The following is a 27,806-nucleotide window of genomic DNA, read 5'->3' on the forward strand; positions in this document are numbered from 1 at the left end:
ACTGTGACCTTGGGCTCTGGCCGCCTAAGGGAGGTTCCCCCAGAGCAGGCTTCCCAGAGGGTTTGGGCAGAAGGAAGGCGTAAGAAGGTAAAGAAGTGATACAGAGCAGACCTGGCTTTCCAGACCATTCTGTCAGGCTGTCCGGTGAGCTGGGAGACTTCATCCTGGGCAGGTGGTTTTGCCTGTTTATGGAGTGCATGAGACATGTGTGTAGTCAGAGACTTTGGGGGAGTTCAGGAAACAAACTCATGTCCTTGGGTTTGAGAGCAGGGGCCTTTCCTTGCTGAGCCATCTCACTGCTTTATTGACTCTTCTAGAAGGCACTTTGTACTGCTGAGCAAACGCCCAGTGCTGACCTGCTCCATGCTATCCCAGTGCTGGGATGAGGCTTGGGCTCGTAGGCCATTGACTTTCTTGGGTAGAGATCTGCCTTGAAGAACTCAGGTCCATGATCTGCTGACTGCCTGTGCACTCAGCTGGTAACATATTCCTGTTCTCAAAGCCCAGGGGTGCCACTATCGACAGAACACGTGAAGGGATTTTTATTGGCAAACAGACGTTTGGGCCTCTGCTCACTGTGAGAACTGGCTAAGGTCCTGTAGACTGTCTTCAATCCCTTGAGTATGACGCTAGGGGTATTCAGGGGTACATTGTGTTCATTGTATGTCCACCGGGATCACTACATCTCTGTTGTGGTTTTCCCTGGAGTTATCTGTATTTTGATGCTAATTCCACTGCCCCAAGGACAGCTACCTAGTCACGTACTCAGAACTCAGGTGACTTCACCAGAACCTCCCCATTGAATTTGTAAAGTACAGGTGAGGAGCAGGTACAGGATAGAAGGAGGCCTGTCGTTGGAGGAGAAGGAAGGATGGGCTGGAGAGAAGTTTGAAGGAAGAGGAGGAGACTGGAACAGAAAGGAGACAGGACAGAGGAGAGGGTGAGAAGCCTTGGCAGGTGACGAAAGATTCTGCTCTGTGTATTTACAGGTTGTTATCAATGTTCCTAAGGGATGGATAGTACCGGGCTTTGTATGTTTAAGTGGGCAATTATATCTTACCAATTGGGTCAAAGATTATTGTGTTGTGTGTTCTTTTTTTTTTTCTTTTTTTTTTTTTTTCCGGAGCTGGGGACCGAACCCAGGACCTTGCGCTTGCTAGGCAAGTGCTCTACCACTGAGCTAAATCCCCAACCCCGTGTGTGTACTTTTATGTGAGGGTTTGAGTGTAGCAAAGTGTGCGGCTGGGATGTGTTTCCGCCAAGATAGATACCGACACCGCCGTGCGGACCCAGTGAGGTAAGAGACAACAATACTTTTTTAAATTTTTTATATTTTTACAACAACACATCTCTGATCTTTTCATGGTTCAGGGTCGTTTTTTAAAGCCATGCACATTAGATGGGGTCTCTACTCAGGACAATGGTAAGTAACCATGATGTGTTAGCATTTCCTCTAGGCTCCACCCAACAGTTACCTGGCAACTACCAGGTACTAGCTTAGCTCACAGATAAGAAGGTGCCTCTCTCTCTCTCTCTCTCTCTCTCTCTCTCTCTCTCTCTCTCTCTCTCTCTCTCTCTCTGTCTCTCTCTCCTTCTCTGTTCCCCCTTCTTTCTCTGCCTCTACCCCCTTCTCCAGGTCCCCTTACTGCAAATAAACTCTCTTTTATAACAAATCTGTCTTAGGGCTGATACTCAGAGGAATGCCTCAGCACAGGCCCTCTCTGGTGTTCCCTTCTGTCACACCAGCACCACCACTGCCATTTTATAAAGCATAACACGGGGGCTCCCTGGCCCCATGCAGTTAGGGAGTTAGTAACATCTGATGTATTATTTAAGGGGTCTTAGACACAAGTGGAACAGAGCAGCTAGCTTGCTGTGGTCACTTCTTTCTCTGTGACAGTCATGTGTGACACTGTTTCTGGGAAATGTGAAGACTTCAGTCTGGCTGGAGAAATACCAGTTAGCAAGGGTGACACATCACAGGGAGCTGAGCTATAGCATGTCAAGGCAGGCGATCTTGGGAATTCATGGCTTGACTTTACACTGAACACATAGAGGGGGCCTGGCTGCCATTTCTCTGGCTCTGTAGCTGCTAGCAGCTGTCAGATCAGCCCCAGAGCTGTGAGATTCTATTAACTGATATGAAATGAAGCCAGCCCTGTCTGCCATTAAGGGACATTTAGCCATATAAAACTGAATGTCAAGGTCTTTGCTGGCTTGTGTGACTCTGACTGACACAGAAGAAACTGTCTGCAACTAAAGGGCAAGCCAGGGCCACAGGGTGCAGACAGTCCTGCCATAGAGCTTCTCCCACTGTCTACCCAGATGGCACAATCATAGAGGGTTTGCATAGGCAAGAACTTTGGTGTCTTAGGACCAGGTCAAGGGAATCCCTGGGTCCCACGAAGCAGCTCAGATATAGCCGCCTGCACTGGGGACTCAAGGTGAGTGTCAATGTTGGAGTAAACATTTGTCAGCTCAGAACAATATGTATTTATGATCTAGTTTCAGAGTGTCAGAGATCCACTTGGTTTCCATGTGTTTCCAGCCTAGGGTCCATTGAAACTGCATCAAGCTGGTCCTGGGGATTGCAGCCCTCACAAAATACCACGGAGCTGGGAGTGCCTGTTCAAGGTCACTCCTTATCTACCTGCCTCATAGTCACCGGAGCTCAGCTTAGGGTCATGGGGATGTCTTCACAAGATGGCAGCTGAGTTACCTAGATTAAATTGCAAGAGTCAGACCAAGAGGAACAGAGGGGTGGGAGAGGGAGCAGGAGGGAGGGTCAGATGTCCACAGGAACTGTAGAGCCTCTTGCCTTCTCTGAACACTGTCTCTTCCACTATGACTGGCTTCATGGTTACACTCCAGTGTGGGAAGGGCCCTCACAGAAAACTTCTAGGGAGCTGACTGTAGGGATCCTGTTTCATGCCTTGTCTCAGTGACTGAGCCAGTAAGGCAGAGGTGTGTGTGTGTGTGTGTGTGTGTGTGTGTGTGTGTGTGTGTGTGTGTGTGTGTGTGTGTGTGTGTGATTTCTAACTCCCCAGGGGCAGCAAGGAAGGAAGTGGGGCTGGGAGACAGCATAGCCATGGCAAGATGGGCAGAGCTGCCTTCAGCAGCAACGCACACACGCACGCACACACACACACGCACACGCACATACACACACGCACGCACACACACATACATGCACGCACACACACATACATGCACGCACACACACATACACACGCGCACACACACGAACGCCATCAGGGTGAGTCCACAGAAGGGGGTCTGTGCTGGCCCTTGAGGTAAGACAGGCTGTGGTGGATGTCCTTGGGAGGCTTCACCAGGCCAGGCTCTTTTCCTGCCTCCATCTTGACTTCCTTGGCACCCTGACAACACTGGGGCTCTTGGGCAGGGGGCTTCTGTGCCATCACTCACTTCCTGGGTAATTTCACTACCCACCTGGCCTCAACCTTGTCTTAAATGTTACCTTCTCCAGGGAGTCCCTGACAACCCCCCACCTCCTCGTGCTTTTATTTCTGGTTTGTGGAAGACTTCCCATTTTTCGATGTCTGCTCCTTGACCCTTCTGGGCTTGCAGGAGCAGGCTCTGAGAACCTGTGGTGGGAACCACACCCTACCTTCCCCTCCTTCCCCTGCTCCCTCCTCCCCTCCTTCCCTCCTCTCCTCCCCTTCCCTCCAGTCCTCTTTCTTTTCTTTCTCTTCTTTCTTTAAATGTACTTTTTAATCTGTGTAGGTGTCTTGCCTGCGTGTGTGTATGGGAAACCTATGAATACCTGGTGCCCACACAGGCCAGAAGAGGGTGCTAGATCCTGAGTTCAGATGGTTGTGAGCTACCATGTGGGTGCTGGGAATCAAACCCTGATCTTGCTGTAAAACAGCTAGTGGTCTTAACCATCTCTCCAGCCCCTCTTGTCCTCCTCCTCCCCACCCTCCTCCACATCCTCTCTCCTTTCTTGTCTTCCTTTTCCTGTTTTCCCCCTGTGGCCTTGAGCTTGTTAAGAAGCACTTTGGACTCCACTCTCTCCTTTCCAAGTGCTGGGATGTCACGTGTAGCCCCGTGCCCAGCCCCCAGTGTGTATGGGTTTTACTCGATGTATTCAGGACTCTCCGTATATCAATTGGGGAATCAGTCAGTATTTCAAACGTGTTTTGCCAAAGACACTGCACATTCTGGTTTCTAGGCACAGCCAGAATAGAGCTGGAGTTGAACTGTCAGCATGGCTTGCTTTCACAGTGCCAGAGCGCAGGCTGCTGGGGGAGAAAGGCCATCAGTAACAGTCTGTGTCCCAGCACGCAGCCAGGACAGATGTGCTCAGTGATGTAAAAGTGGCATGATTGTTAAGGGGATGACCAACCACTTTCTGTTTGTATCCGAGGCCGGTTCCACCAGAGGGAACTCGTATACTGTAAACCTGGTAAAAAGCCATGGCTGGGTGGGCAGAGGCTCTGCTGGGAAGCTACTACTGTTGTTTAGCTAAATGGATATGCTGTGTGCCTTAAATTACCTTCTCATTGTTTATGATGCCCATAAGTCAGTGCTGCTAATGGCTTTGGTCAGAGGAGCTTCTTTTGCTGTGGGCCTTGTGATGGACCAGAGTCCCGAGAAGAAGACATTGTTGTGTGCTCATCTTTAAATGAGGTCTCTATGTCATCCCCTCCAGGGTTAATGATCTTAAACATCATTTAAGATGGAAGCTATGTCTAGAAGAGCCAGAGGATGGAGAGGCTGGGAAATGCTGCTTCCTAGGTAAGAAATGTCTGTTACACACACAGAGCTGACTCACAGCAGCTTGGTTACAAGCACAAGGCTGGGCTGCTAGTATTCTGTCATAGATGTGGGAGGGACATAGGAAGTCCTACTCTCCCTAAGGAGCTACTGATGCCTAGTGTGGGAAAAGGAAACATTTCCTTCATTTATTGCACCAAAAACCCATGTCTTGAAGCCCTGCCCAATTCCTGATGGGAGCTGTTCTGGCTGGTCTTGTGTGTCATCTTGACACAAGCTGGAGTTATCAGAGAGAAAGGAGCCTCCCTTGAGGAAATGCCTCCATGACATCCAGCTATAAGGCATTTTCTCAATTAGTGATCAAGTGCAGAAGGCCCAGCCTATTGTAGATGGTGCCATCCCTAGGTAGTCCTGGGTTCTATAAGAGAGCGAGCTGAGCAAGCCAAGGGAAGCAAGCCAATGAGTAACATCCCCCCATGGCCTCTGCATCAGCTCCTGCCTCCAGGTGTTCCAGTCCTGACTTCCTTTGGTGATGAACAGTGATGTGGAAGTGTACACTGAATAAACCCTTTCCTTCCCAACTTGCTTCTTGATGTTTGTGCAGGAATAGAAACCCTGACTAAGACAGGAGCCAATGGAGGAAAGTAAGAAAAAAACAACCTGAGTGGTAAAATAATGTTTTATTCCATGGATGACAGACGCTACCATGCCACATCCCTGTGGCCCCCAACCCTTCTTGCAGCCAGAGTTGGCTCCCCTTTCAGGACTCCTGGGGCTTTGCCAAACCTGTCGAAGCAGTGAAAGCATATTCTGTCTGTCAGCACGAGGTCCCTCCTCGCCAATGGAAAGCCCCAGGAGGCAACTCTTCCAACCTAACCAGAACCAATGATCCAAGCTCATGTGGACAGAACCAAAGCCCCCAAACATCATCAACAACAAAAATAATCGACATGGACATGTCTCTGAGGACAGAGTTCCTGGGACAATGAAAACTGACATACGGGTCGTCAACGACCCCAAGAGGGAGTCATGGTGATCGGTATACTTCAAACTAGCACTTTTGGAGAGGCCAGGTCAGCCAGAGAGGTGTCTGCATGCAAGCTCAACACAAGGTTAGTGCCTCAGAGGGGGTGGGTTGCACAGATGCCAGACACATGTTTCTTGCTTTATATACAACGGAATAAAATATACATGGTGACAGGGGTCACATATCTGATTGGTGTGTATCTTACAGGGCTGATGAGGTTGGAGGAAACTCACCAACCTCATTATCAGAGCAGGAGGGAGGAGCCATCTCTGGGGCTGGTGCTGACAGGGAGTTCTCCCACACTGCCTGTGGGATACTCATGGCGTTGGCTTACTTGGCAAACCTAGGAGTGGAACCCAATATTCTGTCTTGTGGTTTTTAAGCAAATGTCACCTGAAAAGACTGAACAGCTGATTGAGGGGGAAGGGTAGCAGTTGTAAGGACACATGTGATGGGTAGTGGATCCAGAGGCGAGTCCTAGCGCCACTCAGGAGCCACCGATTGGCTTTCAGTGAGGGCTGCTGGGTGCTCTGTGCCCTTGGTGTCTGCAGTAACTCCCCCAGGTTTAACAGAGACAGTGGGTGTTCCAGAAAACTCTCTTTATCCAAACAAGCAACATGGCAAGTAAAACAACAAAAGACAGAAAGAAACTCAGAGTGAGACAGTCCAGGGTGGAGACGGTGGGGTATCCAGTTAAACCATAGAAAAACACAAAGCAGTTCTACAAGGTTAACCATGGGCAGAGCTATAGTCTTACTTTGTACATGAAAGACCTGTTTTTTGGGTGCAGATAGGAACAGTGGGGGCTTTTCTAACAACAGAGAGGGGCCAGGCACTGCAGAGACAACCATGCGGTCCGGTTCCCACAGCACAGCTCTGTCAGACAGGAAGCCAGACAGGACTCACAGGCGGGAACAGGAATGCAGTGTGTGAATGCAGAAGGTGGGTTTCAAGGCTACAGAGAGAAAGCTTGAACATAAGGGCCGGTTTTCTGGGTCTCAAAGTGTGCCCTCACTGTCATCTGTCCTTCACTTTGTCCCTTGGGGGAGGGACATGGGATGTGCCAGTCACTGGGGGCCAGGAATAGGCCATGCTGCTGAGACGGGGTTGTTCCAGGCTGACCCACTTCCACCTGGAGCTTGGCGCCCACCACCAAATGGCCTTCGGTATGGAGACACATGCTATGGAATGCCGGCACCTCCACTCCTACTGCCCTTGGAGGGAGGGTGGTGGTGGGGGATTCCTCAGTTGCATATTGTTGTAGAAAGAGCCATGTCTGTGTTTAGGTCTCAAGCGTGGTTAGTCCTCCTCCTCGTCCTCTTTCGCTGTGGCTGTAGGTAGCTTGTCCTGGATCCTGAAACATTCCACAAAGAATCCGATGATGGACCTGTACAGGTGCTGTTTGAGCGCCACGCTGTGAAAGTAGTGACTTTCATCTGGGTATATCTGCAAAGGGAGAAGAGAGAGGTTTTCATCTGGGTATATCTGCAAAGGGAGAAGAGAGAGGTTTTCATCTGGGTATATCTGCAAAGGGAGAAGAGAGAGGTTTTCATCTGGGTATATCTGCGAAGAGAGAAGAGAGCAGTTTCTCACCCATGCTTTGCTCTCCTTAAGAGACTAATTTGCTGGAGGCATGGAGGATATGCAGTGTAGGAAAAGCCAGGGCCCACACTCTGAAGTCTAGCTGCAGTGACCTTTGCAGCCCTAGCAGGTCATAGAACCTGATCGGTCTCCCCAAGAGCTCCTCCCTTGGCACCTTTCTTCCCTTCACCAAGGGCAGTGGGTATAGTAAGGATTGGGTGAGAAAACTCATTAAGCAGACTCTCTGGCCAGAGCTACTTATCCTAATTTACAACCTGAGGATAAAATTCGAGAGCTACAGGGACACACACACACACACACACACACACACACACACACACACACGCATACAAATACAAAGAAGAGGGGAGGGAGGAAGAGAGGGGGAGAGAGAGAGAGGAGAGAGAGAGAGAGAGAGAGAGAGAGAGAGAGAGAGAGAGAGATATTGACAAACATACACAGACACACACAGACAAAGACCGACAAAGACAAAGGCTAAGGACAAGGAGACAGAGGCAGAAAGACTAAGAAAGACACATAGACAGAGACAGAGACAGAAACACAGAGATAGACAGACAGACAGATACAAACAGAAGACAGACAGACAGAGAAAAAACAGACTTCTGGCTAAAGTGGTTCTCTGAGAATGGGAATGAGCCCCAGGTCACCTCCTTCCTGGACCCTCACATGCAGACTTGGTGTACACTCACTGGGCTGTGTCTTGGGTCCAGGTAATGTGGGAAGGACAACTGAATGAAGTCTGGTTCAGAATGTTTTGTGAGAACTGAATACTACAGATACACCATGCAGACTGGTTCTTTTGTACATGGCCAGTGCAATGACATAGCCTAGCCTCTAGGTTAGCGCTGTGCTAATCCTGAATGCATGAGCATAGAAGCCAAGCCTGACTTGGAATCTTGCTTTTTCTCTGACCCAGTCTCATTCTGAATCCTGTATTCTTCTCATGCCTTTGAGGGTAACATCATCTTTTCTTTAAAATGCCTGGAATATGTATGTTTAACTCACAAGATGTACAGAAGGCAGTAAGGTAGCTTGCTGTGACTGCAAACTCTTGAGTCCTTGAGAGGGCATCTGTTGCGTTGCCTTGCATGGCCCCAGGTGAGTCCCTTTCTAGGCACAAGTGCCATTATGTGTATAGAGTGTACTCAACAAATCATGAGTGCATCGAAGCCTGGAATATAATGTAACCAAGCCCTCCACACCATTCAACAACCCTCAGGCCAAGGCCTCTTCCTAATTCAACCCACATACAAGGCTGCCACAGAGCAGTAGATGCTGAATGCACAGGCAGGGTGCTCTAACCAGACAGACACTGTCTGAGGGAGACAGTGTGGGGTTTGCCTCTGCATTTCCAAAGACGAAGAGGTTGTAGCTGTCTTATCAAAGGAACCAGAGGGCAAGAAGGACATGAGAACAGTTTCCTGTACCATCCCTATGCATCCCTGGGAGGAGGCAGGAATGGATACAGTGAAGTCTGCCTGGGTTTGGGCTTTGAGACAGATAGTTCTACTGCAGCCATAGTGGTAGGGGTGATTGGGTCGCACTCACAGGGGCCACCCATGCTGCACCTCAGGCCTACACCTACATTACACTGCTTGGGAGTGCATATGCTGGCTTGGCCTTTCTCACTACTTAGAAGAGGCTCGAGTGGAATGAATGGTGGTGACTTGTATAGAGAGCTGAGTTGCTGTCAGATGAAGGGGACTTAGGTGATCTGCTGTGGACCCCACTCAGCCCTGTACTGACGACAAGGACCTTCCTTTTTTTTTTTTTTTTTTTTTTTGTTTTCTTTTCTTTTTCTCGGAGCTTGGGACCGAACCCAGGACCTTGTGCTTGCTAGGCAAGCGCTCTACCACTGAGCCAAATCCCCAACCCCCCTTCCTTTTTTAAAAAATATTTATTTTATGTATATGAGTACACTGTTGCTGTCTTCAGACACACCAGAAGAGGGCATCAGATCTCATTACAGATGGTTGTGAGCCACCATGTGGTTGCTGGGAATTGAACTCAGGACCTCTGGAAGAGCAGCCAGTGCTCTTAATCACTGAGCCATCTCTCCAGCCCCCGACAAGGGCCTCCTTGCTTTAAGTATTGAACCTAACAGGCAGCATTTCGTACCTGTAAGCTGTAATTGGCCTTTCCCTTGATTAGCTGCGTGATGAGCTCTGCTGTGTGCTGGAAATGGATTTTTTCTGTAGAAGAAAACAGAAGCAAACATTGGCCCAAGCTCACAGCACCACCAGGTGATCTTCAGCACAGGGGAGGGGGTGGGGGACTCTGTCCTCACCGTCAGCCGTAGCATGGATGATCAGGAACTGCTGGTCCTCCAGTGCTGACACTCTGTGTGCCAGCTTGGTCATCTGCATGTGTGGGACAGGGGGGCAGGGTTAGCTGAGGGATGGGGTCAGGGAGCAGGTGGGCAGTGGGAAGTGGAGGGAAATGCCAGGCCTCCCAGAGAAAAGGGGAAACATAGACTCCAGCATGGTAAACCAGCAACTCCCTTCAGGAGAAGGGGAAAGGAGACAAGCACAGGTGGCCTTGGAGGGCCATCCTGTCATCCTGCGACACTGAACAAGCTTGTCCCTCTATCCATGCAGAGTCCTGCCTGACCACAGGATGCTAGCCTTCTGCCTGTTCATAGCTTGAAACATGGTGGCTGGGCTGCAGTAAGAAGCATAGGTCACAGTTTACCCTGGCACAGGGGAACGGTCCTCGATGTGGGGATTGGGAGCCCCAACATCCTGAGGTTCCACAGGTTTTCTCATCTCTCGCCCCACCCATCAAAGCCAGAGGGCAGAAGAGCAGACCATATTAATCCAGTTCAAGGCAGTGGGAAGGTGATCCCAAGGTTTTGATGGTGGAGAGGAACAACCTTGGAAGGGGGAGTGGCTGGACGTGGGCAGGAGGAAGGGTGGGATGAAGCAGATTGCCCAGTGTCACTGGTTCCCTGCCTTACCAGATAGCAGGTGTGTCAAACATACCTCATACGCTCTGTTGTCGAGTCCATGGAGGCCAAGGTACCTCTCGGAAAATGCTGAGGCTGGACAGAGACAGAGGGAAGGGGTCATCTCTGGTCTCCAGGGCTCCATTGGGGCAGAACCCAAGTGGAAGGACTAAGGTTGCAGTACGGGGCCTTCTCCCTGCCACTGCCATGGCAAATGTTAGCCTTTTGTTTTGTTTTGTTTTGTCTTGAGACCAGGTCTCATTACTGCAGTTTTAGTAGGTTGGGAAACTGGATGTGCAAGCCAGAAGTCACCAGAATCCGCTTGTTTCTGCCTCCAGAGTACTAGGGTTTAAATCTATGCACCACCACTCTGGGCTTAAATTTTGGGTGTTAAAAGATAAATCTTCTGGGTCATGGCATAGGAGTCAAAACAGTGCGTGCATGTGTGTGTGTGTGTGTGTGTGTGTGTGTGTGTGTGTGTGTGTGTGATGCTTAAAATGTGTCATTTCTGGTGGGTTTCTCTAAGTCATCAGGTCTTGGTTCTGCACATAACTTGATGTGTGCCAGGTGACAGAGAAGGAGGGAGCCCCCATAGCACTGTTCTGCCAGGACAACCAGGGATAAAGGAAGAGCTCATCTCAGTGTCACAGGGTGTCAGTGTTTTGTGAGTTAGGAGGGCAATGAAAGGGACTTCCCAGTCGTGGTTCATCAAGCCCCAGGTGGGCTGGAGAGCTAGGCAGAGACAGTGTTTGCCTAGCATGCAGGAAGCCCTGGGTCCTATATTCAGCACTGAAAAAAAGGGTGGGTGTGGTTCAATTCATGCATATTTGAATCAAGCAGATTTGGAATAGCATGATTAAGAAATTAAGAAAGTCTCATTGAGTTTGAACAACCCAACACATAACACAACATTCTCACGAGAAGGTTATCAGGAATCGAAGCAGTAATGTTCTTATGGAAAGGCCAATGAAATTTGCACTAAAGCTGTCAACCTCTGGTTTATGAACCTCAGTGGCTGCTGGGCCAGTGCCCTACCCAACTCTGGCCTGATTCATGAGGCCTACAGGTACCAAGAAAGGGCCTATGATCCATAGGAGGCACCCAAAGAAGAGATCAGCTCCCACAGTACTCCGGTAGACCTGAGACAAGAAGGATCCAGGTTCTTGGCACCACTTAATATGGGGTCCCTTGGGGTTCCCAGCCTGGTGCCCTGGAGCCCTGAACAGGATATGTATTCTCAGAGTCACTTAGGCCTTTCTGTCCAGTATTGCTTGTCAAGCCACACACTGACAAAGAAAGGGACGGATGTCCAGAGAGGGGGACAGCTCATGGTCCAGGACTCTAACAGTGTACTCTGGGGCCATATCTGCCTGGGCAGATGGCTCCCTCTTACCCTAGGTGGTCGGACCACACAACAACGTCATCCTGACAACCTATCCCCCAGCTCTGGTCCTGCTCCTGGGAAGCTCCACTCTGCATACTGACTAGAGACTTCCCTCCTGCCCCAGGGGGTCAGCACGCACTGGCAGGGGGGTGCTTGCTGTTGGGCACAGCGATGATGGAGCCAGGCTGCGAGCTCAGCCCTGGGCCTTCTCAAGGCCATTTACCATAGAGTTTGAAGTCCGTTATCGGAGAGAGTGCAGAGCCGCAGGTGAAAGTCTGGCCTTGGTTTTCTCCCTTGGCTGGGAGGATGTAAGTACTCAGGTACCCACCATAATCCTAGGAGACACAAGAAGGAAGGAAAAGTGGCATGGAGTGGGGGTTACCCTCCCCAAGTCAGCAGGAAAGCGGCCCCAGGACAGGAAGGCCAGCCCTAACATGTGTGTTCATGCAGTTTTTTAAAAAAATTGAACTTTAAACATCCTTGTTGGGCAGTAAAAGAGACACTAAACAGCTTCCTGTGTGACACAGTCTCCCCTCTCAGGACCCAGTGCCCAGGGATCCAGGTTAATGTGCTAATGACAGAGATGCAACCCCTGCCTAGGGTGGTGACTAAGGAAGGCTGGTGTCCAGCACTGCAGTCCAGCTGACAGCCCGCTGTCCTTCCTGCTTCCTCATTTACAGCCAGTGCCTGTCTCTGTGATGTAACAGAAGGTGAACGGGGCCTCCTGGTGGGCTGGAGAAACAGGTGTCACTCAGGGCTTCATGAACCTTGTGTGTGTCTGCAGGCAGAGTGAGCCTTGGCACCCATGTGGCCTGATTGCTGGGCATGGGAACCCCAGCTTGTTCTCCTAGCTGAAGCTGTGCCCATCACTGTGTGGCTTCCCTTAAGTGTTAAGCCTGCCGAGAAGAGTCAAGGGGAAGGGATGGATGTGACACTTGTCTGAGCACAAATGGGCAGACAGAACCAGGGAACAGTGGAGGTTACAAAAGGTTTACATGACTGTCTATGTGGGTGTATGAGTGAGTGTGTGAGTGTGTGTGTGTGTGTGTGTGTGTGTGTGTGTGTGAGAGAGAGAGAGAGAGAGAGAGAGAGAGAGAGAGAGAGGTGAACATTTGTGAGCTTGTGTATATATGCGACCCTATAAGCAAAGAAACGTAAGAACATGTATGCAAGTGTGCATGTGTGCATGTATGTATGGGTATACAGCTGAAAATACAGTTGCATAGGTATGTATGTGTATCGCGAGCCTGTGTACTTATGTGAACATGTGAGCACATATGTGTATGAGTGTGTAAATGTCGATGTTGGATAAACATGTATGTGTGAGAGTAAGTACACATATGTAACTAAATGAATACATGTGCATGTGTATGCATGTGTGCAAACCTGGGTGTGCTGACATTGGCAACATGGAGTTTGGAGAACCTCACAATTGATGAAGCCTGGGTAACATCCACATCATGCCAATCTCCCCATTAGTTTGATAGTGTGTCCATGTTGTTATACTGTGCTGTGGTAGTGGTTTTTTTTCTTTTAAAGCAGGGCAGGAGAATCTTGTCAATATTTTAAAATAATAATGAAAGTTTTTCAGTTTTCTTTTCTCCTTCTTTCTTTCCCTCCTACTTTCTTTCTCTCCTTCTCTCCTCCCTCCTCCTCTTCCCCATTCTCCTACTTCTGTAGACAGGACTATTTAGCACAGGCTGCCCTGAACTCTCCTTCCTGCCCTGTAAGAGTCCCAAGGACAGGGTTAGAGATGTGCACACCACACCCGGAACATTACTTTCCAGGAAGTACCATTGCTTTGTCAATAGACTCTGCATGTTCCTGTAAACCCTTCTGGCCAGTGCTGGCAGGATACAAGTCACAGATGTCCTCTTGTCCGTGGGGAACAGCTACTTCTGCACAGGGTTCTCTGGCTCTGAGCCCTCTCATTGTGGAAGGAAGGGATACATATAGCTAAGTGGCAGGAAGACTCATGAGGAAACAAAAGGAAAGGCCACAGAAAGCTGAAGTACTGAAAGGATCGATGGCACCCAGGACCATACCGTGCAATAATAGTAATAAAAAGTTGATGGTTCATGGGACAGAAGGGAAGTGAGAACCCAAGTTGGAGGCGCAGAAAGCCTCTGTTTAAGACATGCTTGAACAAAGCAAAACAAACCCCAGACAGACCCAGGCTACTCAGTGAAGTGTGGCCTCACTCAACAGAGCTGGGAAGGATAGATTCAAGGCTGGGGATGGGGCGGGGTGGGGGATGGATGGCATCGGTAGGTACATGGTGCCTCTCCACATGACATGCTTGGCTGCCTGTGTACTCAGTGGGCTACACTCTGGTAAAGCCCACTGACATCTAGATGACCCTGTGGCCAGAGACAGTGACATGGTCCCAGTGAGCAGGACTGTCTGAGGCAGAGGAAAAAGGCCAGGCTAGCTCACCTTCGAGCTGGACACTAGTGTGTGTTTGGACAAAGTGAAGCTTAATAAAGACACAGGTTCTGACTCCCTCACTTCTACCACCAGGGTGTTGGGGAGTCAGTGTGTGAGGGCTAAGGGGTGTGGTGGGTATTGACCCTCAAATAAGTTTATCAGTGATTCAGCTGGCTCTGGGCTCCACACAGGCATTGAGTGTCTAGAACAAGCCTTGGGGCAATCTCCAGGCTCTGTTCTATCTCTGAGCCAAGAAGAGAGTCCACTGGAGCCTCTCTCGGTGGCCTCACTTCTGCAGGTTCAGATAAAATGACTCTAAAGCTCATGTTTTAAGCATCAGCCCCCAACTAGTAATACTCTTCTGGGATACCATGGAACCTTTTAGACATGAGTCTAACTGGCAGGCACTGGGCCATGAGTATCTTCTTTAAAGAAGAAGGGATCCTGGGGTCCTAGCACAGTTTAGATGCAAAGCCACAGCCAACCTTCTGGCCTCAGTCTCTCTGTTTTCTCTTCTTCCTGACCCTTACTCCAGACATATAACTCTAGCTCTCACTACCATGGCTGCCATGGCTTCCCCAACATAGAAACCAACAGAAATCATTTCTCCCTCAAGCTGCTTTTTGTCAGGTAGTTTTGTTTGGTGAAAGCCAGGAACAAAGTAATTCAGTAGTGGTGGGCTCTGTTGGGCTTATTTCTGGAGTCTCCCATGCAATGCTGTCAGGCCCCAGTATACAATGCTCCCTAGTCTGTATTATGTATTCTGATGCTGACTGCTGGGTTCCCCTGAAGGGGCTGTGCTGGGGGCCAGGGGGAGGGGCCAGGAGGTGCAGGAGGGGTTTCCAGTCTAGGTTGTATAAAGAGGGGAGGGTGGTCTACTAGGCCACACAAGTGGCCCTTGGAGACCTGATTCCAATCATTGGGCCTCCATGACAGCCCATAGGGGCCAGCCCAAGCCACATGATGAACTGCCGGGTTGGAAACGGCTGTGCTTCAGCCGTGGGGAACCCACAGCCTTCCTTCCATCAGAGAAAACATGAGGATTAGTGTGGCTGTACACAGACAGAGCTCCACACCCTGGGTCCTGTTCCTTCCTCTCCCGGAGTATCCATCAGAGCTTGCCAGGCTCCACAGGGAATTAGTGAAGAGTTCAGTGGAGCTCTCTGACAAGATCCTGGCCTATTTCCTCCTTTCAGGCAATGTGACGAAGACAGAAGATAAGCTCTCCCCACAAAGCCACAGTCACTAACCCTTCCTCTTTTCTCTCCCTCCCCCAAGGCCACAGGTGATCTCAAAAGGCTCACAAGGAGGCTTACATGGCTCTGTGCTCGGGGACTCATATGCCCAGGCTGGAGACAGCATGACTCACCTTCCCAAACACAGCTACCCGAGTCTTGTCAATGTACTGCTCCTTCAGCATGGTTCTGCAGGGAGAGGGGAGAAAGGAAGAGAGCTTCTGTGAGCCTCCTCTGTAGCCCGTGGTCTACAGAGCTATATTGATGATCGCTAGCATGCGTGAAGAACTTCTTCAAATTAGGAAGGATCTTGGGATTCTATTTTTTTTTTTTTTTTTTTTTTTGGAGCTGGGGACCGAACCCAGGGCCTTGCGCTTGCTAGGCAAGCGCTCTACCACTGAGCCAAATCCCCAACCATCTTGGGATTCTATATGCAGTTGCTTATTGATTTTATTTATGTGGTGCTCACTGTGTATTTACACTCTGAATGTATAGCACCCTTGTGAGGCTTCTGGAGAAACTGCCAGGTGATAGCTGAAACATCGGAAGCACCAGAGTCCTTTTGACTCGTCCCTTGCATTCCCTGCCATCTTCTCTTCTACAATATGGTGCTGGGTTATGTGACTGTCCTTATGCAGGGGACTTTACACCCATCACATGGGCTCCAAGAGTATATGAGCAAGCAGAGGACATTCAGAGCTAGAGAGCTTCAGGGATTTACTGAGATGGGCTGGTGTCAACCTTCTCCTTCCACAAAGAAAATCTGCCCTTAGATCTGATGGTGCCAAGCCTTAGAACTATTGCTGGGCTCTTGCTCTCTGAGCTCCTGGGTTGAGAAGTGACATCAATGATGTTTTTCTAGAACATGTTTGCTGTTGTCTTTGCTCAGCTGGAGAGCTCACTCCTTGCTTTTAGAGAATGAGAGAAAAACAGCCCTTATTTTTTTATCCCTGAGCTCCGAGGAAGGGGCTCCAGGGACTACATGCTCATGGGTTCCATCCAAAGAACTTGGGATGTTTTCCCTGGCTTCTCCATGACAGGGAGGAGTCAGTGGGCCTCACTGTCAGATGGGATGAGGTAAGAGCAGAAGACAGGGAAGGGAACAGGGCTTTGTGAGTGCAAGCACGAGATATGTGTGGACAGCAGCAGCAGCCAGCCTGCCCCAGGTGCAGCCCCCGCTGAGACACAGCATCCTCTCCACCTTCCCTGCCCCACCCCTGCCCAGCCAGCATGGCTGCTCACCTCACAGCTTCCATCTGGTCCTTCTCCTCCAGGAAGCCTAGCCGCCTCCGTACTTCGTGCAAGAGCTTGGTTCCCTGAAAGCCGCTGCCTCGGCCGTCACACTTGACCACCACTGCTCCATGGCTGCTCACCAACACTGTCTCCCAGGTCACTTCAAACCTCTCTGACACGCTCTGACTCCCTGGAGTACCATCCCTAGAAGAGGTAGGTTCTCAGTGTGCGGCATGGTGGCTGGCAAACAGCGCATCTGAGGAGCTTTCTCATGGGCAGCTGTGTCTTTCTCTTCCCCTGGTGCCCTGTGTTTGCTCCTGAGCCTCTGGTTCTGCTGTCTAGGGTGGGTGAGCTGCTCATACCCCTCAGCAAATCCTATGGCACCACATGCATGTAGGCCAGAGGCCAACTCTGGTGTTATTCCTCGGGCACTACATGACTTGTTTTGTGCTCTTGGGGTCTTTCACTGGCCAGGAACTCAAGCACATGGGCTAGGCTGGCCTAGCTGAGAGGTCCAGGGACAATCCCACTCTCTTCCTGAGGCCTGGGATTATGCAGCATGTCACCATACCTTACATTTTAAAAATATAATTTCTGGGGATGGAACTCAGGCCCTTGATTGGTGTATCAAGCACTTTAGCTATGTCCCCTGAACTTTGGTGAGCATTTCCAACATGGTGAAGCTCTTCCTGCTTGCTTGGGGTTTGATCTGCTCCCACTCCAATGCCTGTCACCTGAGTGCCCAAGATGCGGGATTCCTCCAGCTGCTCCTTGGTTTAGAAAGTTTCTTTATGGTTAAGTTGGAAGAAACAACACCCAGGCTGGCCCAGTGACTTCCCCACTTTCTCCGGGAGCTCTCACTGTGGGGGAGGGGCACTGGACTTGGCTCTTTCCTTCTCCTCTAAGGACACCATGCTGTGGCTTCGAAGCCCTTCCAGTGGGAATTTACACCATGGGAAGCAGCCCATGCTGTGGACAGGTTCAGGACAGACGGGTGTGTGGGGGCGGGGGGAGGCACTCTTGTGTCACTATTATGTATCAGTTAAGGGCGAGGGTGTGTTCGGAGAACTGCACCTTTGGGACACGCTGGTGTGTAAATATCAAACTGAGCTATATGAAGATGTCACTAGATGATACGATCTTATGGGGCCATGATTTTATATACTTGTTAAGGCCAGAAATGTTCTCACAATCTCTCTACAATGATAAAAACACACCACTGGTATCTGGGGCCCCCCACTGTGCTGCTACCTCTAGGGGTCTTCAGCAACTACAGGGAAAGTCTGTCCTTTGCTGACAAGCCAATCTGTCTTAAGAACTAAACAGATAACATCATCTACCCTACTTCTCCCCCTAAGAAAGAAGAAGTTCCCTCTTCTTGTACTGATGAGTCTTAAGAAGGCATGTGGAGAGAGAGAGAGAGAGAGAGAGAGAGAGAGAGAGACAGAGACAGAGACAGAGACAGAGACAGAGACAGAGACAGAGACAAGAGAGAGAGAAGACAGAGAGAGAGAGGAGAGAGAGAGAGAGAAAGAGGGAAGGAGAAAGGAAGGAAGAGAGAAAGAGAGGGGGAGAGAGGGAGAGAAAAAGAAAGGAAGGAAGGAAGAAAAGAAGGAAGGAAGGAAAGAAGAGAGAGAGACAGTCATACTTACACCACGAGCAATAAAGGGTAGTGGGCTGTGTCAGTGAAGGTGGCCGGCTTCAAGATTTGCATTGGCAAGCCTGGGGAAAGGGAAAATATAGGCAGGTCAGGGGCAGCTGGGGCAGGAGACTGACGAGTGTGTGCCCTGGTTCTGTTTCTTCATTTCTGTGGATGCCGTGTGGGAGGGAAAGGTAGGAAGTCTACAGAGGGAGCGTATACAATAACTTCTTGTGGGCCTTTGGGCATGTCACCGGCTTTGTGGCTATCTCTGGACTGGAGCTCAAACTTCACCTTACACAAGAAGAGTGTGAATCTCCTCAGGTCCCATAGGTACCTGCTGATGGCAGAATTCCACATAGAAAGCCACTAAAGGCCAGCTTCACCATGTACTGGGGTGGATAGGTTTACCTTTCATCTTATGTGTATGGGTAGGTGTTTCGCTTGCATAGATGCCTGGTGCCTACAGAGGCCGGAAAAGGGCGTTCAGAGGTTGGAACCTCTGAAACTTACAGCTGTGAACTGCCCTGTGGTGTTGGTAATTGAACCTGGATCTTCTGGGAGAGAGTCAGTGCTTTTAACTGCCGAGCCAGCTCCACAACCCAAGTGGGTGACATGCTCAGGTGAGAGCATACTCAACTGACCTGCTAGACCCTCAAGGACAGAACCCTAGGGGAGGAGTCAGGATAGCTGTGCTCCTATGGCCACTGAGGTTTGGTCATTGGTGTCATGAGATGGATGGGCAGGGATGGTAAGAATCAAACCTCAGGAAATTACCCCACAGCTCTTTCTTTGTTCATCCCATCTCTACAGCAAGCCTTCCTGCTGCCGCGGGAATGTGTTTATTGAGAGTAACTGCACGCCAGATTACCAGAGGCCTGGCAATTAAATGGGAATTAGTGGCTTTCTAGTGCAGTGACTGTAGACACACCCCAGCCCTGGCAGCCCTCTGAAGACTCACCCCAGTTCCAGCATCCCTCTGAAGACTCACCCCAGCCCTGGCAGCCCTCTGAAGACTCACCCCAGTTCCAGCAGCCCTCTGAAGACTCACCCCAGCCCTGGCAGCCCTCTGAAGACTCACCCCAGTCCCCCCAGCCCTCTGAAGACTCACCCCAGCCCTGGCAGCCCTCTGAAGACTCACCCCAGTCCCCCCAGCCCTCTGAAGACTCACCCCAGTCCCCCCAGCCCTCTGAAGACTCACCCCAGCCCTGGCAGCCCTCTGAAGACTCACCCCAGCCCTGGCAGCCCTCTGAAGACTCACCCCAGCCCTGGCAGCCCTCTGAAGACTCACCCCAGTCCCCCCAGCCCTCTGAAGACTCACCCCAGCCCTGGCAGCCGGCTCTGAAACAACCTTTCATTATTGACCCAGCCCGATTGCTAATGGCTTGCAAATTGAATCTGTGGCCCAGGGACTGGCAGAGAGGCAGGCATTGCAGGGTATCACAGAGATATCTACAATGCATGATGTGGTTACACTGCAGGGTGGACCTTGAGAAGAAGCTGCAAGTCTAAAGAATGCACTGAGAGAGCTGTTCTGACCACCACCTACTTTCTCAGAAGGCTTGTCTAGCAGCACAAATAAAAATCAAAACTGTCAACGGGTCTCCAGAAGGGGTCAACATTTGCTCCAAAGGCTGGCTTCCCAGCGTCCTGCCTTGGCAGATATGGTGGCCTTCCCTGGTTCCCTCTCCTGTTACAGTGCTGGGGAGGCCTGGGAGCAGGGCTGGGTGTTAGTGATGTCCTGTGGGCCCTTTGTGGCTTTCCTAAGGAAGGTGAAGGAGATGGGGTGACAGCAGTAGGCAGAGTAATGAGGAGTTGGGGGTTTTGGGAGCTGCAAAGAACAGGAACCCTCACAGGGAGGTGAGTCACCCTGGCACCCGGCTGCAAAAGCCTAGAGCACGGACATGTTTCAGCAGGGCACCGTGGCATGTTGGAGACAATATTCAGAGCATAAACGCAGTTCTTGGTCAGAGTAGATTGTGACGTTCTCAGGCAACAATTTTTAAAACTCTTCTCTCTCCCGAGACCCTCCTTCATTTCTTCCCTTGGTCCCTTCTCAGAGCAGTGACAAGAGGAGGCCTCTGATCTGGGGTGGGTTGGAGGGAGGTGAACTCACAGCCCAGCCTGTTTCCACATGTGACTGACTCCAGAGGTGGATGGAGCTGGCCATCAGGGACAACACAAGCATATGTGGACATAGTGCGATCGCACATAATTTGATAGGGACCTGGGGTGCTTTGGAGAGTGTCTGGGGTGGATCATATGTGTTGGTGCATTGCTGTTGCGTCCTGTCTCACTTAGGTCCTGTGAGAGGGGAGTCCACAGTGGCCTCCCTAAAGCATGCTCATTCTTGCCTAAGCTGTGTTCTGGATGGTGCTCTGATGTCTAAGTCAACCCCAGGCCCACAGAAGGGACAGTTTATAACCCATGATTCCGTGCAGGCACCCTTCCTACACAACTTGGCTCATTCTCTGTTCTCTGAACACCCACACCATTTGCTTTCTGTTGTAAATGAATTGTCCCACTGTGTTCACTGTGTGGTCCTACTGTGTGGTCCCACTGTGCCACTTGGGGGGTCCTTGCTTCCTGCTCCTGGAAGTGCACAGCCTGCAGGTGGCTGCATCATCTCTAGGCTGCAGAGCAGAAGGGTATATATACATGCCAACAGTCCAGTGCCCAGACTACCTACAAGCACAGCAGATGCAGGAATCTTGGAGATGGCTCTAGAAGGCACTCATAAGGCATACAGCCAGTGAGTCTTGTCTGCTTTCCCTAAGCCTGGCCACCCTTGCCTCTGGAAACAGAGCTTTTCCAGTGACTATGGATCAGACAGAGTCCTCCCAGGAACTGAAGCCTGCCCATGACTGCAGAAATGATGCCAAGAGGGATATGAATGCAGGATGTTAGGTACCTCTGAACTCTGGGGATCTAAGAACTAAGCAATGCTGTGCCCATTTGCTAGAGAACCTAGACAGGAGAAGAAAGGAGATGAGGCTTCCTGGACACTGGACTTTTTCTAAGGTTAAGGACAGTGGGCAGCTACGATGCCAGGGTCAGCCACATTGAACTGGGTTGCACATGAGGTTTTGGTAACTTCCTAGCTGCTGCAAGCCCGTTTCAGCAAACAGGCTGGATCTCGGTCTGGTGCAGAGGCAGCCGTCCTGAACTGAGGCAGTGGCTGGAGTGTGAAAGAAGAGAGGCAGGAGGAGGTCAGTGTCAGGGAGCCTCGGACAGTGCTGACACCCTCAGGATACATTTCTCCAGTTACAAGGACACTTCCCATCAGCCCACAGCAAGCACAGAGGTAGGATACTGGGCATGGAAGACAGCACAGTACAGAGGACAGAGGTGTTCTCCCATACATGGTGATCAGAAGAGAGGTTCTGTCCTGCCCTCTACAGGAGAGGAATCATGAACTCTGTTTTTTGCTGTCACCGGATCATCTTGAGGTTGGGCATAGTGAGCTGAGGTAGGGTGGTTACCAGGTAGGGAGGCACTGGGTAGAGCTGGAGCCTCCACGGTTGACCTTTCAAAGGGCAGAAAAGCAGAACTTACTGTAATCTTCCACTTCAATTTTCCGGTATTCAATTTTAGGCATCTGCCGATCGTTGATGGCTTTCTGCACTTGCTCATTTGCTTCCAAGTCAAACATTCCTAGAAATGGGGAAAGAACACGTTGGATTCTGGGGTCTAGATGGGCTTGGGAGTCCTCACAGGCCTCCTACACTGCTTCCCAGAAGCAGCTCTGTGGGTTGCTTGCTGCTGTACAGATCGATAAGAGGAGATATCAACAGCTCATTCAAGACCTGGGGCCCTAAAATCAAATCAGGAACACGGGCTTGTCAGAGATCTCTACGCCCCATCTGTCTACCTCCTTTGCCATACACGTCTGTTTTCAGTGTGGCGCTGGTGTGATCCATTATAAGTCTGTTGGGTTCAAGAAAAGCAATACCACTTATCTGGAGGAGGAGAGAGCCACAATGACAAGTCAACGTCAGCAGAGAGGACACCAGACTGTAGCCTCACCACCATCCCCAGATTTCTTACTTTAACCTATAAGTTATCTGGTCTTTAGAGATTGGAGTTGGTGACCATGGTCACAGATAGCAATGTCCCAAGAGCAATGTTTTGCACTTCAAGGGCCTACCCTCCCTCGTGCAGGTGCTTAGGGTGACTGTGTTGTGGCTTCTCTGCATGGTTCTTCATTTTCAGGTTACGACACACAAATACCACCTCAGAAATTGGTTCGCTGGAAGGGAGGAAGCCCATTTTGCTCACCTGCTGAAATGGCTGTGCGACCCCATTTCATCATCTCATAAATAATAAATACACAGGACTTCCTTTTCTTTCTTTAAGGTTTCATATAGGGTTGGAAAAGCGAACTGTTTTCAAGGGACTCTGCCTTTAGCTTGTCCAATTCCCTGGAAGGCTAGGATTGGAAAATGTTTTAAAGTCATGGTGCTATGAAGAATGCTAGGGTCTTTCATGAGCCCTTGAAAACAAAACCATCACACAGTCATGTTTCTTGAAGGCATCAGAGGTTAACCCATGGCTGCTGTGGGTAACGCAGCATTGTGTGACTCCAGGATCTCCACCATCTGTGGGAGCGGGGATGGTGTACTTCTGGAAGGGTGGGGTGGGGGAGATCCTGTGCCTGTGATGCGCTGATAAGCAGCTGAAAATGATTGGCAAGCTACCAACTTAGTTGCCATGGTTACACATGGTCATCCAGCTCCAGCTTTCACTTAGACATTAGCCAACCTGGCTCCTGCCTGAAGCTCCTCCAACCCCTGGTTCCCTGTGTGTCCTTTTGCTATCCTCCCAAGACAGTCACAGATGGATCAGGACTGAGAGGCACTCCAGGGGTTTCAGGAATCCAATGCTCTGTGAGGTATTTGAGAAAACCGAGGGGTGGCTGTTAACCATTCCCTGTCCCATGTGTGACTTCAACAATACAATGGAAAACAAATATCCAACAAATTGATCGTAGAGTCTTTGGCACTTGAAAGACTAATTGCACATGGAAGCTAACGTTCGGTGAATGCTGGGATTCTGACTTGGTTCACTGATAGTCCCAGATCCAAGCTTAGTGTAAGAATCCTAACTTCAGATGTCATCTCAACGCTTCAGCTCATGGAGGTCCCATATAACCCTTGTGCTGTCTGGGTTTATGGCAACTTGATACAAGTCAGCATCACGTGGGAATAGGGAGCCTCAGTTGAGAGAATGCCTTTATAAAACTGGCCTTCTGTAGGTCCGCAGTGCATTTTCGTGATCGATCATTGGTATGGGAGGGCCCAACTCCTTGTGGGTGGTGCCATCCCTTGGCTGGTGGTACTGGGTTCTGTAGAAAGTAGGCTGAGTACTTCGTGAGGAGCAAGCCAGTAAGCACCCCCCCGGCCCCTGGCCTCTGCCTCAGTCTTTCCCTGCAGGTTCCTGCCTGGGCTAACGTAGATGAGCTATAAGATGAAATAAGCCCTCTCCTCCCCGAGCTGCTTTTGGTCACGGCATTTCATCACAGTTCCAGCTAAGACAACCAGGGAGGAACCTTCCATGGTTAGCACGCTGCCTGAGTGTGTGATTGTTCTAAGTGCAGCGTGGGGAAGGGACCTGGCTGTGTTCAGCGGATGGAGGTGACATGGCTGCAAACGTGGGAGCTCAGGGGTATCAGCGCAATCGGCAAAGAGGAGTGCATCGACCTCACTCAGCTTGTGCCACCAGGGCCCTATGGAACTTCCTCTGTGTGAGTGGGTCGGTGCCCGGAGCCTCTTGCAATTGGCTCAACTCTCCTTGAATGTAATTCACATGAGCTGGCTCTAAATGCCGCTCTGCAATCTTACACGCTATTCTGGAGGGAGCGGATCAAACTGGGAATCACAAATATGCGTGGTTGCCCACCCAGCCAGGCTTTCCTAGAGCGAGTGCAGAGCTAGCTAAATGCCCATCACCCACATCTAGCCCTGTCAGTCTGGCCTTGTGTGGGGCGTAGCAACTTCTAATCGCTCAGCGACTATTCAGGCTGCCTTTGAATAGCTTGCTCCTCTCTATTGAAATCCCACCTTCTGCAGAAGAGCACCAAAGCAACAGACTATTAAATTTAGTTAAATATTAGATTTCTCATTTAATGATTGCCCACACAACTGGGTTTATCAGCAGAGAACTGGCGGTCTCACAGGGGAGTTGAGTTAAGCTAGTTTATTTGTTCCCCTAATTGCATTCAAAGAGGGCAGGAGCTCAGAGGAGATATAAGAAAAGATCGGTATGTTCCCTGAGGACTCTGCTTTTGACTTCGGGGCAGCAGGGACCTCCAGGCTGCAGCACACACATGTCCACTCCTTAATTAAATGTGAGCCCCTCTAATATTTGGTGGAATTAGCTGTTATCAGATCTGGACACAGAGAGCCCACAGAGACAAATGCCGACTCAGGAAGCCACTCCCCTGGCTGTGTGGCCTGCAGGCTGTTCCCATGTGGCTCTGGGGCTTGGAGCAATCGCTGGCTCTGCCGAGTCATTGGAAATTATGGGCAAATTGCAGTGGAAACCATAAGCAACTGACCTAGAGGGGAAAGGGCTTCCTGGCCCTTAGGTTCGGTTTCTTTCCTGTGGACGTTTGACACTCCAGGCTGTGTGAACAGATGTCCACACTGTTCTCTAGTAGCTCTGTGCTGTGTGGGCATCCGATGGTCAGGCAGTACCGTTTCCTCCCCCACTGGCTTTTTTTTTATTGCTTTCCCATGCATTATTCTTCCTTGTGCTTGCTCTTTGTGGCAGAGACCATCCATCAACTGTGGGGCTACATCCCTCGGTTAACTCAAAGAACAGACCCAGAAGTATAAAGACATCTCAGTTAGACCTCTCTTTACTCTGAGTCCTTTTTCCTTGTTACATCCAGCTTGACAGTTTGTGGTGCAGGGTGATTGTTCTTTTGGGCCATATCTCCTCTCCTCGATTCTCTGGCTAGACACTGAGCATCTAGAAGGCAGGGTCAGATGAGTGGTCTTATCTCCAGACTCCAGCAGCATGCTGGACATCATGATGAGGGCTGTGTGTGTCTAACAACTAGGGGTACTATGTTCATGGAGGGTGATACTGTGTTTGGCACACTGGTCAGCTGCTGGTGCTCCATGCCCTCTGAGAGGTGTTTGCAGGAAGTGAGGTCTCTCCTGACTCTCTCTGTAGGCATCCCTGAGGGTATGAGTACCATCACCTGGCTTATTCTCCATTTGGTGTATGTTATGTGCCAATTTGTCTAGCTAAGATTCTATGCTAAGACCTCACACAAAGCTGGCCATTTCCCCTTCCCAGAAGGTTGCCATGTGCACCTCTGTGGTTCAGAAGACTTTTCACAGCCAACAGAAGGTTTTGTGGCGTTGATTTGGAGGTCTCTGGCCAGCGTGTTTGTTCCCACACCATTTCCCATCAAGACTTCACACACAGGATAACAGACTTCTGAGTGCCTTATCTCTTCTTGGCCCCCTTGCCAGCCGGTGGGCTCCACACTGAGGACTTGGAGCCACCAAGTCTGGGTTAACCTAGACAATTCATGGTGATGGGCAAGGACTCCCTGCCAACATAGAAGGTGTCTAGCCCTTTGGCCAACAAAGCAGCCAATGGACCCGACTAAGCTTGAAATAAATACACCTCTGATTGTTATCCTTAGATAACAACTGCCATTGTTTTGGTGTATAACCTGGAAGGAGTTAAAAAAAAATAGAGGGAGCTGGAGAGATGGCTCAAAGGTTAAGAGCAGTGGCTGCTCTTCCAGAGGATTCTCAGCACCCACACAGGGCTCACAAGTATAACTCCTACTCCAGCGGAGCCAGTGATCCAGTGCCCTCTTCTGGCCTCTGAAGGCACCAAGCATCCAAGTGAGGTGCGGATTCATATGCAGAATAAATGCATGCATGCACACACACGCATCCACACAGACAACAAAATAAAAATAAGCAGTGGAGTTATTATAGCTCTTCTCATCTGTCTATTCCAATGTTTTAGGATACCCTCAAAACCTAGAGGGCCCAGTTAACACAGAAGCAGGAGAATGTGCACACCCTCTCACCACTGTTCAGGGATTAGGAAGGGGTGCCCATTCATACACCACAGCTGCACTGCTGGAGGAGATCACCCCTCTTATACCGAATGGTGGTGGCAGTATGTGGTGTGTTCTGCTGCTTTCTGTGGGCATGTGACAGTTCAGTGTGACCTTATAGACACAGGGACTGTAAAACGCTTCAGATGATTTCATGCCTGTAGGACCTTGGCATAGACTGTGCTGGGCTGGAAGGGGGCGGGGCAAATGCCAGCATTAGTTTACACGGTAAAAGGAAGGATGCAAAGATTTGACTGCTAAAGAAGAAGCGTTTTAAATCCATTGGAAGAGATGAGAGTAGGAGTGAACTCAGATTCCACAGGATCACGGCATGAGTGTCCCAGTGAAAATATCGTTGGCCCAGGTTTTGTGTTTGGTGCCTAGGTTGGAACCCAGGGCTGTGTGCAGGCTAGGCAAAGTTCTCCCACTGAGGCACACCCCAGCCCCATGCAGCTCTCTCTTCAGGAAAAGCTCTCAGAAAACAACTCAAACATATGAGGGAACCATAAGACAGTGGTTCTCAACCTGTGGGTCAAATGGCCTTTCACAGAAGTCATGTATCAGATATCTTGTGTATCAGATATGTACACTACAATTCATAACAGTGGAAAATTACAGTTATGAAGTAGCAATGAAAATTTTATGGTTGGGGGTCACCACAACATGAGAAACTGTATTATAGCATTGAGAAGGTTGAGAACCACTGATCTAACAAATCAGTTTACATCTAAATGGGATGTCTCTAAGCAAGTAGTCTTGCCTGGCCTGGAACTCACTATGTAGACCACACTGGCCTAAACTCATAGAGATCCACCTGCCTCTGTCCTTGACTCCAGGCCTGGGATTAAAGGAGTGCACCATCACCCCTGGCTGTCTTTTTTCTCCTGGCCACCAAATCGCTCCTTAGATATTTGAAAACTGTAGCTATTAGATACAAACTTGCTCTGTGTGCTGTAAGAGCTGGGCTAAATCAGGCACCAGGAGACAGAGGGGATGCCCGCCTCTGTGTTTGTGCATTGTACACATGTCCTGCTATCAGAGTTCTCCATGGCTGTGACTGGACAGGCTCTCAACTGAGACCTGGCTCAGCTTCCCGAGAGCAGGCTTCATCCTGTAACCACAGCCTGGAAGTGTCTGGCACTGTCTCGGGACAGGTGCCATGGCAGTCGAGTGTCCACTTGGCTGGTCACTTCTGTGCCAAAGGAGATCTACTGCAGGCCATCACCCTGCTCTGCTGGGGCCAGGTTTCTGAGAGCCAAGGGCTACAGAAAATCCGCACGACCCTCTTCCATGGTCAGCATGGACTTTAAGGGGCAAGGTGGTTCTGTTTCATTGTTTAGAGACGGGGTCCCGAGTAACTCAGGCTAGCCTCAACTTGCTATAAACTTGAAAATAGCCTTGAACTTTTGATCTTCCTGCCCCTACCCCCCTGTGTGCTGGACTTTCTAGTATAATGCTATGCTGGTGATAGGACCAAACTCAGAGTTCT

The 27,806-nt window shown here is 50.1% G+C and overlaps 1 protein-coding gene and 1 long non-coding RNA gene across 6 annotated transcripts in view; one reads left to right on the forward strand and one right to left on the reverse strand.

Moving 5' to 3' along the window:
* Positions 1-4,482: 4,482 nt before the first annotated feature.
* On the forward strand, positions 4,483-6,499 carry LOC134486537 (uncharacterized). Its single transcript, XR_010065725.1, has 2 exons — positions 4,483-4,758; positions 5,342-6,499. It is a non-coding gene; the product is annotated as an uncharacterized LOC134486537 (long non-coding RNA).
* Positions 5,399-27,806, reverse strand: part of Dpp6 (dipeptidyl peptidase like 6) — a 919,475-nt gene continuing 897,067 nt past the window's right edge. For 4 of the 5 annotated variants that reach the window (XM_017592501.3, XM_017592503.3, XM_017592504.3 and 1 more), the window contains exons 18-26: positions 21,784-21,882; positions 18,242-18,311; positions 16,599-16,793; positions 15,491-15,545; positions 11,918-12,029; positions 10,348-10,406; positions 9,654-9,726; positions 9,485-9,558; positions 5,399-7,210 (exon numbers count right to left, since the gene is read on the reverse strand). In XM_017592501.3, coding sequence (XP_017447990.1) covers positions 7,064-7,210; positions 9,485-9,558; positions 9,654-9,726; positions 10,348-10,406; positions 11,918-12,029; positions 15,491-15,545; positions 16,599-16,793; positions 18,242-18,311; positions 21,784-21,882 — 884 coding nt within the window. In that variant the 3' untranslated portion in view covers positions 5,399-7,063. The remainder of the gene's footprint in view (positions 7,211-9,484; positions 9,559-9,653; positions 9,727-10,347; positions 10,407-11,917; positions 12,030-15,490; positions 15,546-16,598; positions 16,794-18,241; positions 18,312-21,783; positions 21,883-27,806) is intronic. The other variant, NM_022850.2, reaches the window with a different exon arrangement.

This window comes from Rattus norvegicus, chromosome 4, assembly GCF_036323735.1.
Source record: "Rattus norvegicus strain BN/NHsdMcwi chromosome 4, GRCr8, whole genome shotgun sequence".
Lineage (NCBI taxonomy): Eukaryota > Metazoa > Chordata > Mammalia > Rodentia > Muridae > Rattus > Rattus norvegicus.